Source organism: Myxocyprinus asiaticus, chromosome 49, assembly GCF_019703515.2.
Source record: "Myxocyprinus asiaticus isolate MX2 ecotype Aquarium Trade chromosome 49, UBuf_Myxa_2, whole genome shotgun sequence".
NCBI lineage: Eukaryota > Metazoa > Chordata > Actinopteri > Cypriniformes > Catostomidae > Myxocyprinus > Myxocyprinus asiaticus.
In genome coordinates this window covers 1613938-1628382 of record NC_059392.1, presented here as the reverse complement: position 1 = coordinate 1628382, position 14445 = coordinate 1613938, and the positions used below count along the sequence as shown (strand labels likewise).

General features: G+C 39.5%; 1 protein-coding gene across 2 annotated transcripts in view; it reads right to left on the bottom strand.

Moving 5' to 3' along the window:
• The window catches only part of LOC127438488 (acid-sensing ion channel 1B), a 191705-nt gene extending 182797 nt beyond the window's left edge, over positions 1-8908 (bottom strand). For both annotated transcript variants that reach the window (XM_051694115.1, XM_051694117.1), the window contains exon 1: positions 7562-8908. In XM_051694115.1, coding sequence (XP_051550075.1) covers positions 7562-7926 — 365 coding nt within the window. In that variant the 5' untranslated portion in view covers positions 7927-8908. The remainder of the gene's footprint in view (positions 1-7561) is intronic.
• Between the last annotated feature and the right edge of the window lie 5537 nt (positions 8909-14445).

The window sequence follows — 14445 nt, the reverse complement described above, 5'->3', positions numbered from 1 at the left end:
AGAACGCAAAACGTATTGCTCTGTGAAAATATTTCTAAGAGAATGCAAAGCTATTGCGAGAGAATGCAAAACTTGTCGTGAGGAAAAACAAATTATTGCGTGAAAACACAAAACATTTTGTGAGAGAACACAAAACTACTGCAAGGGAATGCAAAGCTTGTTGCGAAGGACCACAAAGCTTGTTGTGAGGGAACGCAAAACTTCTTTTAAGGGAACGCAAATCTTATTGCAAGAGAATGCAAAACTTCTTTCAAGGGAACACAAAACATATTTCTCGAGGGACTGCAAAACGTATTGCTCCAGAGAACACAAAACTTATTTCTCGAGAGTATGCAAAATGTAACAGAAAACTTATTGTGAGGGAATGCTAAACTTATTGTATGAAAATGGAAAGCTATTTACAAAGGAACACAAAACTCTTGCAGGTGAACGCAAAACTGTATGAGAAAATAAATTCCCTCCCTGTCTTCTAAGGAGCTCTGTAGAAGTTACACACTTCAGCTTAAAAATAATTTTGACCAAATAAGTTTTGTATAAGGAAAAGTCTTTCAGTCTGCATATTTAACTGGTAAAACAAAAATAGCACACTTATTCAGTTCAACTCACTATATGGTTTGGAAAGAACACTTGTTTTGAGTCTTAAAATTAATAAGACCATTAGAAAATATAAAATATATTCTGCTGTGTGTTTCAGAAAGCAGACACATTCTTATGCGAATGTCACTGGGCAGTGTATGACTCGATGAATTTCTCTTAGCTGTGTGTAACTCGAGAACACAGTGAAGGATGGGTGGGGGTCACGCTTGCGATTCTCGTGCTGGAAAATTGAGATTGTTCTAGTGACATTCTAATATGTTGCACAGCGGTTCTCTTTTACCGCGCCTCAGGCAAAGCACAACACTGGATCGATCAACCGAAAATATCCAGCCAGTGCAGCACAGGGAATTGCATTTTTTTATTTTTTTAAACTTTAAGTTGAATTATGTGCATGGATGTGTTATGTGTGTGTGTTTAAGGTGGATGCAGCCTGATCTCACAGTGAAATCGGAAAGAGTAGACTGACATTTCTTTCGTCGAAATCGGTATACGTTAACCGAAATTTCAAAACGCTGCCCCCAGTGGCCAAAGCGGTAAGTGTTGTAGGGCATATGGGCACATGTGAGTTCCATTTATGTCCAGTGGAGGTCGCCAAAAGCTTTACAGGATGTTATACAATGAAGAGAAAAGCATATACTTATAGTTCTATCCCCCAACACAAACCCAAACATTACCTTAACCATTAGTGGTGTAAAAAAGTAATGTTAGAGGGAAAAGTGAAACCTCCGAATCGTGCTCGTCATTGATTATTCATATGTGGTTATTGTCTGGCTTTGAACCCTAGTCTCCCACACAGCTGATGCAACGCGCTGCCAAACACACCTGGTGGAAAGGTAAATACACTGAAACCACAGCAATCATGTCTGTTAAGAATGCTGCATGTCAGCGCGTCGGCATACAGCCGCCGATCCTAGGGTACCGAAACTATCGGAAACATCATGCCGACTTCACGTGTGATCATGTTGGTGGATGTATGGGTGTTTGTGTGTCACAAATATCTTATGCCACAATGACTCACTTCCAGAGGGAAAAAACACACAGTTGCAAAGTGATTTTCTTTCTTCTTGGAGTGATTTGCTTACAACTCAGTTTGGCAAAGAGTCAACATGAAATTAAAAATTCTGTCATAATTTACTCAAGATGTTCACCTTCATTGCATATTTATTTCCATACAATGAAGGTAAATGGTCCCTAAAATTAACATTAAAGTAAGAAACCAGCTAGCAACCACCCAGGACACCCTAGCAATGCGTTAAAACCCTCTCTAAACACCTTAGCAACCACATGGCAATGTTTTGGCAACCATTTTGGCAGTGAGTTTTGTCAAATGTAATCTAGTTTTGCATTTTTAATCCAATTTTGTATAAAAATGGAACTTCTAGGAATCAAATCATATAATGAGTCAAAAAGGAGAAGTTAAAATTGTTAATATTACATTTTCAATATATACAGTACTATATAAATCATACTGAATGTTCTGTATGTAATTAACATTACTATATTAAATTTACACACTATGATTTATGTATAATCCTCCTAAGAACTGACTGTAGAGTGTGGTGTCTATGGATATATTGCATTAAAGAGCTTAACATCCACTGTGCTTGTGAATGTGAAACTGAATGTCTTTAATAGACTCAACAGAATTGTGATGAGTGACATCTGCTAATGAATTCCTCTGAGATTGGAGAAGACAGTTCTGCTCATCACGCTGTGATAACGGTCGGCCTGAGATGTCAGAGTATTGTACTCGAGCACACTTTAAGAACAGTGGAAAGATCTTCAATAAAACCGGATGAATACAGGTTATTCATATCTACAGTAAGTCAGACTTTAAAAGATAATGAAGATGTTGCAATGCAAAACATGGCCAGCCACTTCCAGCACAACTCATAAGCTGCATCCCAATTAACATACTGATACTATGAACTAATTATGTACTTTGTTTGTGATTGGAAAGTACATCACCAGTGTTTGCGTTTAGATGCGTCTGCATTTAGCTAAATTCATTACAATCAAAGCCTGAGACGGAGCACTTGTATTAAAATGAATGGGAGAAATATGAACACACAATATGGCAGATGTAGAAATGGAAGTCCCGCCTTAAAGGTAAAAGAGCCAATCAGCTTTTAGATACAGACATAGCTTTTCAATCAACACCAGAACCAAAAAGTGCTGCTTGGGAGCGTTCCAAAGATGGCTGCCGAGTGGACTGACTTGCCTTGAAAAGGGACTTTGTTACAACTTAAATCAACATAAAATGGTGTTTGTAAACCAATTTAACTTCAGTAATGTGACATATTGTGAAAAAGGATATTCAGTTATCTAAATATTAGTGGGACTTTGTCTGGATCATGAAAAGAGTTCTCGACATGACAAGTGTTTAAAAAAATAAGAGGGCTTGATGATGTCAGCCAAACAGGAAAGTCGTTTCAGAGAGGGAACAAGTTATTTTAATCTGTTGAAAGAGTACAAAGATGAATATTTTTCCCTTTGGAATAACATACACCAATGAAACATGCACAATTGTGTTTTGCAAAAAGTTAAATATAAAAATGTTGATTTCATGGTGACCTTTCATGGTGAAAATTATTCACTTTTAGGTACAAACTGTGATAACAAATTTGGCTTCAAATTCCTCTTTTTTTATTTTACTTTAAGTCACAAATTCATCTTCTCTAGATGCATTTTTCATACTACACATATGAGCCAAAACATTATGACCACCTACAATATGCTGTTGGTCCTCCGCGTGCCGTCAAAACAGTGCCAACCCGCCAAGGCATGGACTCTACAAGACCCCTGAAGGTGTCCTGTGGTATCTGGCACCAAGACATTAGCAGCAGATCCTTCAAGTCCTTTAAGTTGCGAGTTGGAGCCACCATGGATCGGACTTGTTGGTCCAGCACAGATGTTCATTCAGATTGAGATCTGAGGAAGTTGGAGGCCAGAGCAACACCTTGAACTCTTCATCATGTTCCCGAACAATGTGTGCAGTGTGGCAGGGTGCATTATCCTGCTGAAAGAGGCCACTGCCATCAGGTAATACCATTGTCATGAAGGGGTGTACCTGGTCTGCAACTTTGTTTAGGTAGTTGGCACGTGTCAAATTGACATCCACATGAATGGCTAGACCCAGTGTTTCCCAACACAACATTGCCCAGAGCATCACACTGCCTACACCGGCTTGTCATCTTCCCACAGTGCATCCTGGTGCCATCACTTCCACAGGGAAACGGTGCACACGTACACCACCGTCCACATGATATAAAAGAAAATGGGACTCGTCAGACCAGGCAACCTTCTTCCACTGCTCCAGTTCTGACGCTCAGACAGGGGTCATCATGGGCACTCTGACCGGTCTGCGGCTACGCAGCCCCATACGCAGCAGGGTGTGATGCACTGTGTGTTGTGACACATTCCTCGGACAAGACGGGATAGCCTTCGTTGCCCTCGCAAATCGATGAGCCTTGGGCACCCAACACCCTGTCGCCAGTTTGTTGTTTGTCCCTCCTCGGACCACTGTCAGTAGATACTCACCACAGCTGACTGGGAGCACCCCACTAGCCTTACCATTTCAGAGATGCTCTGAACCAGTCGTCTGGCCCTTGTCAAAGTAGCTCAGGTCTTTACTCCTGCCCATTTCTCCTGCATTCAACACACTGATTATGAGGACTGATTGTTCGCTTACCATCTAATCTACCCAGACCTTGACATGTGGCCATGTTAGGAGATGATTCACGTTATTCGCTTCACCTTTGAGTGGTCATAATGTTTTGGCTAATCCATGTATATGCAACATACTATGAATTGGGAAGGACTCATTTTAGGCCACATCCACACTAACAAAAGCGCTGCATTTCCAATGGAGGAAAACACCATTCTAGTGTGAATGCGTGCCCTAAACATGGCAAAATCAATGCATTTTTAAAGAAAACTTATTATTGTGGACTTGGCCTTAATCTTACCTACAAATACAATGAACAGAATGCAAATTGGGATGCAGCCACAGATTCTGATTGGGTGTAGAGAATAGTTAACTGTGTTTTTAGGTGAGTGAGTTAGTAATGCAAACCTTGCCTAGAAAATCTCTGTGGTTCCCATGGTAATAGGGCTTATATTGGCTGCTTTGTGTTCTATAGTCATTGTTTCCCAAGCAATGCCTGTAGAGGGGAAAAGATGTTTAAAAGTTGTTCTCTGAACTAACAGCTTTGGGACAGCCCATGAGAAAGAAAGAAAATCATAAATGAGATTTCAATTGTTTCTCCGAGATATACTGTTGTTTATGTCCCCAGCTTAAAAACGTCCTCTTCCCGAGACAAAACTCATTATCTGAGTAAATGATGACAGAATTTTAATTTTTGGATGAACTATTCCGTACCCAAATGTAATCTAGCAAAATGTATATAAACTGGATTATTTGAATGTGATTTTTCAATGAAGCTAAAACCAGCATCAATTAATCAAACCTTTCAAATGTGTTCTTATAGGAAAGCGATGAGACCGATCGAACTGCCAATAGAGACACTGATGTATTCGATGTGTTCTGGAGTCAGTCTGACCACAGCGTGACAATCAACAGTCCTGAGACGAGAATCCAAACTTCTGCTGCTCTAATAGCTGCGTTCTCACCACAAGCACAACACATGGTGTTATCAGTTACATCGAATCAATGATGAGTCACTTCAGCCCTTGCTGGTGCTTTCAACACCTGAGGGGATGCAATCGTTTTTCATTTACGGACAGGCAAGTCAACCATCTGACTTGCCTCTCATTTTCAATGGGGTAAAATGTTTAGAGCTTATGTTTTCAACTGTGATCAAAGTTAAAATACAGATTCAGATTGCATTTTACAAGTCAGACTTTGAAGCCATCACACTGGCTTAAACCCTGAAACACATTTGTTAACCTGTCAACAATCTTTTACGAGTGTTTTTCACAAAAAGTTTCCACTTCCCAAAATGAATAATATTCAAAACGACATTTAATCTCCGTTATGAAAGTCTAAAACAACTGAATGACAGAACTTACAACCTCATGGTCCTCAGAGATAGGCTTACCACTGATAAACTTACAGACAGCAAAAATAAGGAACATAATATAAACATATGTTAATTAAGAGAAATAACTTTTATACTTGAATCAAGTGTGCAGTTTCACAACACTATTTCAGAAATATCTGCTTCCTGACCTTCTGTGGTACAACTAAATTATGTAGCTATAATATTCAAAATATAGCCATTAACCTCCTCAATGACAGGTTGGTACGTCTGAAAACTTCCAATGCCTTAATCCTCAGAAATACGTCAGAAAAAACTGCTCAAAAAAGGAAAAGCTAAAACGCCAACAATCCTGCATATTCAGCACACGTGCGTCTTTGAGATATCCGTTTAAGAGCGTTTCATCACGATCTAATTAACATCTGCTAAGCATCTTAAAAAGATCAGATTTACAAACATTCTAAATCATAAACGTCTCAAAGGCATCTGCTGAACGTCTTATTGACATCTGAGGCAAACTAATTGACATACTTCTTATAGACGTATTCAGTGGCGTAACTTGGATCTTACGGGTCACCAGTGCAAAGAACCTGTCGGGCCCACTCCTTGGGGAGCCTGGGTCGTTTATCGTCACACGTCGTAGTCATTTTTATGGTTCCTTTTGGTCGACTGTTGCGGGCCCCCTCTCACCCCGGGCCCTAGGTTCTGCCCTCCCTATAGTTATGCCCCTGTCTTCCAGGGGGCCTGGGTATCTCAGCGAGTATTGACGCTGACTACCACACCTGGAGTCGCGAGTTTGAATCCAGGGTGTGCTGAGTGACTCCAGCCACGTCTCCTAAGCAACCAAATTGGCCCGGTTGCTAGGGAAGGTAGAGTCACATGGGGTAACCTCCTCGTGGTCGCTACAATGTGTGGTTCTCGCTCTCGGTGGGGCGTGTGGTGAGTTGTGTGTGGATGCCGCGGAGAATAGCGTGGGCCTTCATACGCGCACAAGCCACATGATAAGATGCATGGATTGACGGTCTCAGATACGGAGGCAACTGAGATTCGTCCTCCACCACCCGGATTGAGTCACTACGCCACCACGAGGACTATGAGCGCATTGGGAATTGGGCATTCCAAATTAGGGAGAAAAAATCAATACAAATACGTCTTCCAGATGTAAACACATACATCAAATAGAGGTCTGTGGTGATTGCACACCTACATAACCCAGGCGTCTATGTGTGTGTGAATTATTTTAGGTTGCTTGCTCATCTGCGATACATCTCTAAGACGTTTCCTGTCAGATGTCAATAAGGCATTCAGCAGATGTCTTTGAGATGTTTATGATCTTTTTCAGATACTTAGCAGATGTTAGATTGTAATGCTAGATGAAAAGATCTAACAGACATCTCTGAGACACACCAGTGCTATTGGGTAGGTTAAAAAAAAAAGAAGAAAATAGCTTGAAGTTGTACCACAGCACAGTTTTTCAAATATCAACAAACCTCTGTCTCAGCTAGCCAACTCTGTTGCATTCACAACAAGTAAGAATTACTGTAATTACGTGCTTTAAATTAGTAAAAAACCTTCATGTCTTTGACGTTCTTCCACTTGACCGTTTGGACGGCTTATGAAAACAACAACAAAAATGGCAGCGTTTTCAACGGTTAATGGTAAGTAGCAACTTTCACATAGGCGTATTTTATGCCCTTTAATGCTACCATCTATGTTCTCCAATATTTTGTAGTCCTGAAATATTTTAGAGTCATCAACAACAAATCACTTTATTGATTCATTTTAGCATAACAAGTGTTATTGCAACTAATTTCAGAGTTCAACGTAAACAGCTCGAATTGCCGCATTTCGTAATTACGGTATTTCCGACAAGTTTTGTGCTCTTTGGTGTCCTCACTCATTCCATTTTTTCCATTTGAGCTGTGGTTTACATATTTCTCAGGGGATTACAGTGTTGAACGTACCTGCCGTTTAACAGCGCGAGCAGCTCGCCCGCGTGGTACAGGTCGTTGCGCGTGACACGGCCGAAGCGGAAAGCGTTCAGGTTGCAGAATGTAACGGCCGGAAACGTCATCATTGGTGCCGAAACCTCGTCCAGTTTTGTAACATGAGGATACTGAAAATAAAATCTGACACGGTCCACGCACACAAGCACCAGGAACGAAAACGAACCCAGGAAAAATATGATCCAGATGCATCGTTTAATGCACTGGCGTTCATAACTGAACATGTGCGAGATGCCATGCAGCGTGGACCTGCTGGCGAAAACCTCAATGGGCGCGGGCTGCTCACAGTCTAGGTTGTCATCAGATTCAGTCTTAAGATCCATGGCTCTTAAGGGTTTCCTCCCAAAACGTTTTAATAAATCAAATCCTGAGACTTTAGGAGGAGTTGAGGAACTTCACGCCCTTGGTCAGGTGTGTTGGTGGCGCATGTGGGGTAACGGTGAAAACACTAGAAAGGGGTTTCAAAAATCCCTCCAAAAACAAACATCAGGTGCAGCTATAATAGTACACATAACATCTTCACAATGGTCTTCCAGCATCCACAACACGTTCCTGTAAGTTCCCTGCACTGTCAGTTTCAGTTTTTACTTTATAGAACTAATTCTACCTGATCTGACCCTTAAAATGACTTGGAATAACTTGATGTGGTCAAGTTGATTCTGTCATATTAATCATATTTTAACTCGAATAAAATCTGAAGCACATTTTGAGGTTACAAGAACAAATTGGAGACCATTTGTTTACAGTGCTGCAAAGTGGAGTTTAAAGAACTGAACTCTTATGCTTCTGGACCGACAATAATGCGAACCCTTACTGATTGTTCTCGTCAATTATCAGCGATTATCCCACCGAAGTCTTTAGGATGTTCACTGAAATAAGTCGCAAGTATCGTCACTTCATTGTCTGTAACCTTCAGGCGAATCAGCGTAAATCACATTAAAAATAAACGCTTCCCCTTAACTCGTGTAATTATTTTGCATGGATCCCTGGCAGGTGGCACAGACGAGAGAAATGCATCTGTACAAAGCACAACAGAAGAATCAACACACACACATCCGCGGTGTCGAATGGATCTGATCAGGTTTCAAGCTCGATTTAATAAGCAATCCGCAATCCAACTTCACCGCACACGCTGGCATGGGCACAGACGCTCTCTGGATGTTGGCATCGGTCAAATGTCCCCCTCTTTAATTAACGCAGCACAATCATCCAAATCATGTGAAAGTCTCAGGCTGTCAGTTCTATAGTCTCCATCCGTCCAGTCGGGTTTAAACATAGACAGGCATTTCAGGAATACACACTGCGACGAAGTGCTTCACTCTCTGTCTGAGCAGCACTATGCCACGACCATATTTTAAGAGAGAGAGAGAGAGAGAGAGAGAGAGAGAGAGAGAGAGAGAGAGAGAGAGAGGGGGGGGGATGTATCATTTTTTATGCATTCTTTATATAGTATGTACTTTATTATATAGATTTTAAACTCATATTATTTTACATAGTATTTATAGTATTTTTTTTACTTTATTTCTCATAATCTTTTATTCCATTTTATATTTATGAATTACTCTGTATATATATATATATATATATTTTTTTTTTTTTTTTTTTTTTTTTTTGCTATTTTGTTATAAGCAGCTAAGCTGCAAATGCACAATGGCATGCCAATAAAGCACATTAAAACTGAGAGAAAAAAATATTTTCTTACTTATTATTATAAGAATGTCTATTTTAGACTATGTAGTTTTTATTATATACATTTTAGATTTGTGTTGTGATTATTTTATTATTTACCTATAATTAAATTTTTGTCTTTATTGTTTTATTATTTAATGTCATAAGTTTGATTTATTATAATAAGAATATTTTATTATTTTATAAAAGTTTATATTATATATTTCTATATTTGACTTATATTTTTATGTTTATAGTTTTTATATTTTAATTATTTGTGGGGTTTTTAACCTTAATTTCTAACATTTTTATTTTTTATGTCAACTTTTTATTATAACAAGAATATTTTATTATTTTACATTATTTAATTTTATTATATATTTTTGTATGTTCATTATTATTATTTTTACATTTAATATTTTTATATTTGCATTATTTTGTTCATTTGTTTACATTTTTATTCTTAAATGTCATATTTTTGTCATATTCCATTATTTTATATTATATGGCTTTTAGTATAAAGCTTTACATTTGAATTTCAATTTGATTTTAATAAATTATTTTAATTTTTTTACCTTTATTTCTTAAACATTTTATTCTTTAATGTCATAAATATTTATTGTGAGAATATTTAATTTTATATTATATAGTTTTTATTATATTTTTAGATTTGTATTATATTCTTAATTTAAAATATGTTTTACATTTTTAACATTTTATATTATATCAGTTTTATTATATATTTTTTTCATTTGAATTATATTACTTTTTTAAATTTGATTTGAAATAATTATTTGTATTTTCTTTTTTTTTTACCTTTATTTCTAAAACACTTTATTCTTTAATGTCATAATTATTTATATATGTTATTTCCATTATTTCTAACATTTTTTATTTTTTTTATTTCATATATTTTATTATTATTTTATTTTCATAATATTTCAATCACTGTATATTTTGTCTTGTTTTTGCACTACATTTTTGTTTAGTTTTTCTTTGTTTGCAGCTAAGCTGCAAAAGCTTTGGCAGTACAAATGTACAATTATTTGTCATGCCAATAATGCACATTAAAACTGAAAGAGAGAGAGAGAGAAAGAGTCATGGGCTGCTGGATGTTGAAAAGGTTTATGCTGTTTATGCTCAGTGCTGACGTGTGCTTTAAATGGACCAAGCCATCTGTGCATCCGCTAGGCAGACAGAACAGGAAACAGGTTAACTAAACATGCTCACATGAACTATGATATATATACTGTATATAAGGCAAGAGCATCCAGATATTGTATTGTTTTCCCTTTGACTGCATGTAAGCATTGTCAGTTGCTATTATATTCATTGGATATCCGTTGTATATGTGAATAAATGTTTCTTTTTTGTATGATGCTGCAACAAAATTGCCATTCTAGGGACAATCAAATTTACTATTGCCACGAATGTCATAAACTATGGTGTCAGAGTGATGCACAGTTATTATGAATATCTGAATGAACAGATTTGCTGACCGAGAGGTGCAGAGTGATAAATGAGTTAGTACGGAAAGACTGATCAGTATTATTTGAGAAACTCGCAGCCGAGGGGTGAAAGTGAATCCACCCATGAAATTACACTGAATTTATTTTAAACCCCATTTGTGGCGGTATTGGCTAACGCTGGGTGTCACTGTCACAGTCCGAATCAATAGAAACCCTGATGTCGCCCACAGCTGATCATCAACTTAGTGTCAGTCTGTTAATTGATAGCCACAAATTCTGCAAACTAAAGTGAAACTCAGTCCAAAACTCAGTTGGGTTAATAGGCAGAGATATGGACCAGTGTATCCAAGTCTGTTTGTGATCTGGTTCACTTTTGGACCAAAAAAGAGCCTGAATATGATCTGTATGATTATTGATCCATCATAAGGATGTGGGATATGAAACCGGACTCCTGAAATCAAGTGAAGGGTTATTCCCAGAAGTTACTGATAAAAAACTGTGTCTGTAAAGAGCTAGATATTCCAATCTGGTGTCTATAGTGTGTGTTTCCCTAAGAAGGTGTCTCTGGTTAGAATAGAAGTGGATTTAAACTGGATCTTTCTCCACAAGCAGTTGTTTGCAGCTGTGTTGCAACTCCCCATCGTTTTCCACTTGCGCTGTACGTCTACAGAATTTATCATCAGTGTCATGGGACCTTTTACAAGAAGTCTGCCATAAAGAAATGAAGTCTTATATTGATCATGCAGTAGCTACATGAGGAAATGTAATAAGTACAGAAGAGCGTCGTGGAAAAAGAGGCTCCACAAACCAACCAAGTGTGGTTATTTAGAAGTTTGATCTGTTGCTGCAGCGATGTTATAGAGGCATGATGTGTGAGAAAAAATCTGTCAGTATGCAAAATAATATTAATTATTCAATTTGCTAGGGAGTATAAAGATTTGACTGTGGAGCGATGGAGAACGGTCATGTGGTCTGATGAGTCCAGATTTACCCTATTCCAAAGGGATGGGCACATCAGGGTAAGAAGGGAAGCACATGATGCACCCGTCATGTATAGTGCCCACTGTACAAGCCTCTGGAGGCAGTGTTATGATCGGGGTTGCTTCAGTCGGTCAGGCTGAGGCTCAGCAATGTTATGCGGCAATAAACTGAAGTCAGCTGACTACCTGAATGTACTGAACGACCAGGTTATCCCATGTGGCGGAATGATCCGCCCCTCTGGCTCGTCATCGTCGCCAACCCTCCCTTCAGCCAGGCTCACGACGAGAGTTGGGCAGGAGAGCGAGAAGAGGTGCATAATTAATAAGCCTCGTTTTGACAGCGGTGAATGAAGCGCACCTGTTGTGAATAATGCTTCATTACAGCTGTCTTTAAAAATGCAGAGCACACCTCTTCTTGGGGAGCCGGCTTCAAATCTCCCCGTGTGCACACACTGGCATCCTCACACGCCCAGGACCAGAGCTGGGAGGGTTCGGAGTTGGATGCGCTGCTGGACCCGTTCCTCGGACCCCCGGACGCATTAATGAGTCGCCGGGGGTGAACAGCTCATGTTGCCGCTGACGGGCTAAATGCTAGGCCGCCTTCCACTCACACCTGCCGCGGGTCTGGGAAGATAGGCTGCCAAGGACGCTGCCGCCCCTCGCGCCGTGGACCCTGGAGGGGAGCGTAAGCAGCCGACGGACCCAGCTCGTGCCTGGGCCATTCTATGGACACTACCCTGCCATTCACGGAGCCCCATCTCACCACGAGGATGCCAGATTCCCCCTTTTATTATGAACACTATTCCCCCTTGGACACTTTATTATTCCCCATTATGGACATTTTACGTTTATTATTATTTCCAATAAATGCCTCTCAGAGGCTTGACGCCACACCCACTGTGTCTGTCTCTTACCACCCCGCCACACCCATCAATGGATTTTTTCTTCCCTGACGGCACGGGCATATTCCAGGACGACAATACCAAGATTCTTCTGGCTCAAATTGTGAAAGAGTGGTTCAGGGAGCATGAGGAATCATTTTCACACATGAATTGGTCACCACAGAGTCCTGACCTTAACCCCATTGAAAGTCTTTGGGATGTGCTGGAGAAGACTTTACGGAGTGGTTCGACTCTCCCGTCATCAATACAAGATCTCAGCCAAAAATTAATGGAACTCTGGACAGAAGTAAATGTTGTGACGTTGCATAAGTTTGTCGAAACAATGCCACAACCAATGTGTGCCATAATCAAATCCAGGCAGTGTAGTTTTAAAAGTTGTATGTTTTATTGTTATACACACATTACAGTAAGATAAACAGCTAGCTTGCTAGATGGACAGATAAACCATCAGAGAGAGAGAGAGAGAGAGAGAGAGAGAGAGAGAGAGAGAGAGAAAGAGATCAGATTAAAGGCCTATTGTGGGTTTGTTTACATTTTAATTTTTGACAGCTGGAGTTTGAACTAACAGGCATTCCACTGGACAGAGATGGGTCTCTCGGGAGAAGCGGAGAGTGTAATTTTGGCATTTAACGAGAGCGGTTAAAGCGACAGGTGATCTTTATTGCTCCCCTCCTATCTTATATTCGTTTCAGTCGGCAGCATGGGCTGTTAATTTCTGGCCACAATAGTGGTGCTGACGAGGGGAGGTGGTTGATCCGAGACCCGTGTGGACGTTTTTTCTTAAATTATGATGTCATATTTTAAAGCAGAATTCAACCTCTTTTTGTATTCAACATTTATGGGCTCACACGTGCCTCTACATTCAAAAACACTTTCAGCTTTGGCCACTGGGGGCAGTGATTCGGATTTTGGTAAGCACAGACTAATTTCAGCTGAAGGACTTTCGATCTACTTTTGCCGAATTTACAGTAAGATCAGTCTGCTTAAAAATGAGTCTCCAATGCTCAATGTTATATTAAGTTTCCAGTGTTCAAAAGTAACCTTTGCTTATGGTTTCATCAGAAATCACTGTGTTTTCATAAGATGCTTGAGAATGCCAGGCCATCGGGGAGTACATGCTCCGTTATGTACCAAGAATTCAAAACAGATGTGGCCTTATCGTGGCTTGCCAGATCCCAGTGAACTGGCCCTTAGATGAATTAACTCAATATCTGGCCAAACCCTATAATGTGGGAAGATTTCAGGCTACGGGGAAGCAAAATGCTGTTGACCCGACTGTGCTGTAACCTTATGATCTGACAAACCACATGCCACCAAACATGTCCATTGGCACTGCGATCTGAAGCCAAGTCAGAAGAGTTGAGGAAATGCTGGCCAGCCCTTGAGCGAGGACAGATGGACGATTAGCTATAATGAAGTCCTGCAGGGTTCAGAATGAGACGGAGCAAAGACAAGAGCCACATGGAAAAATGTCCAAGGACATACTTGTCTCCAGGAGAGTGGAAGCCATTTGGTGTCCTTTAGTTTTGGGGGAAAAGTTCAAACTTGATTATCTGTCTATCTCTAGTATCCATGAATTTCTGGATCACAACTGCTTCATATATAATCATATATATATATATAGTGTGATGACTGGATAGGAAGTAATATCAACTACAATTTGTCTCATTTAATCAGACAGACAATTTTTAAGGCATTTCTACACAAAAGTGGTTATAAAAGGCAAAATAACCATATTTATTTCAAAATAACTTGAGAACACTTGCTGAATAAATATGGAACATCATTAGGTCACGTGGCACCAATATTGTATACTACTATTT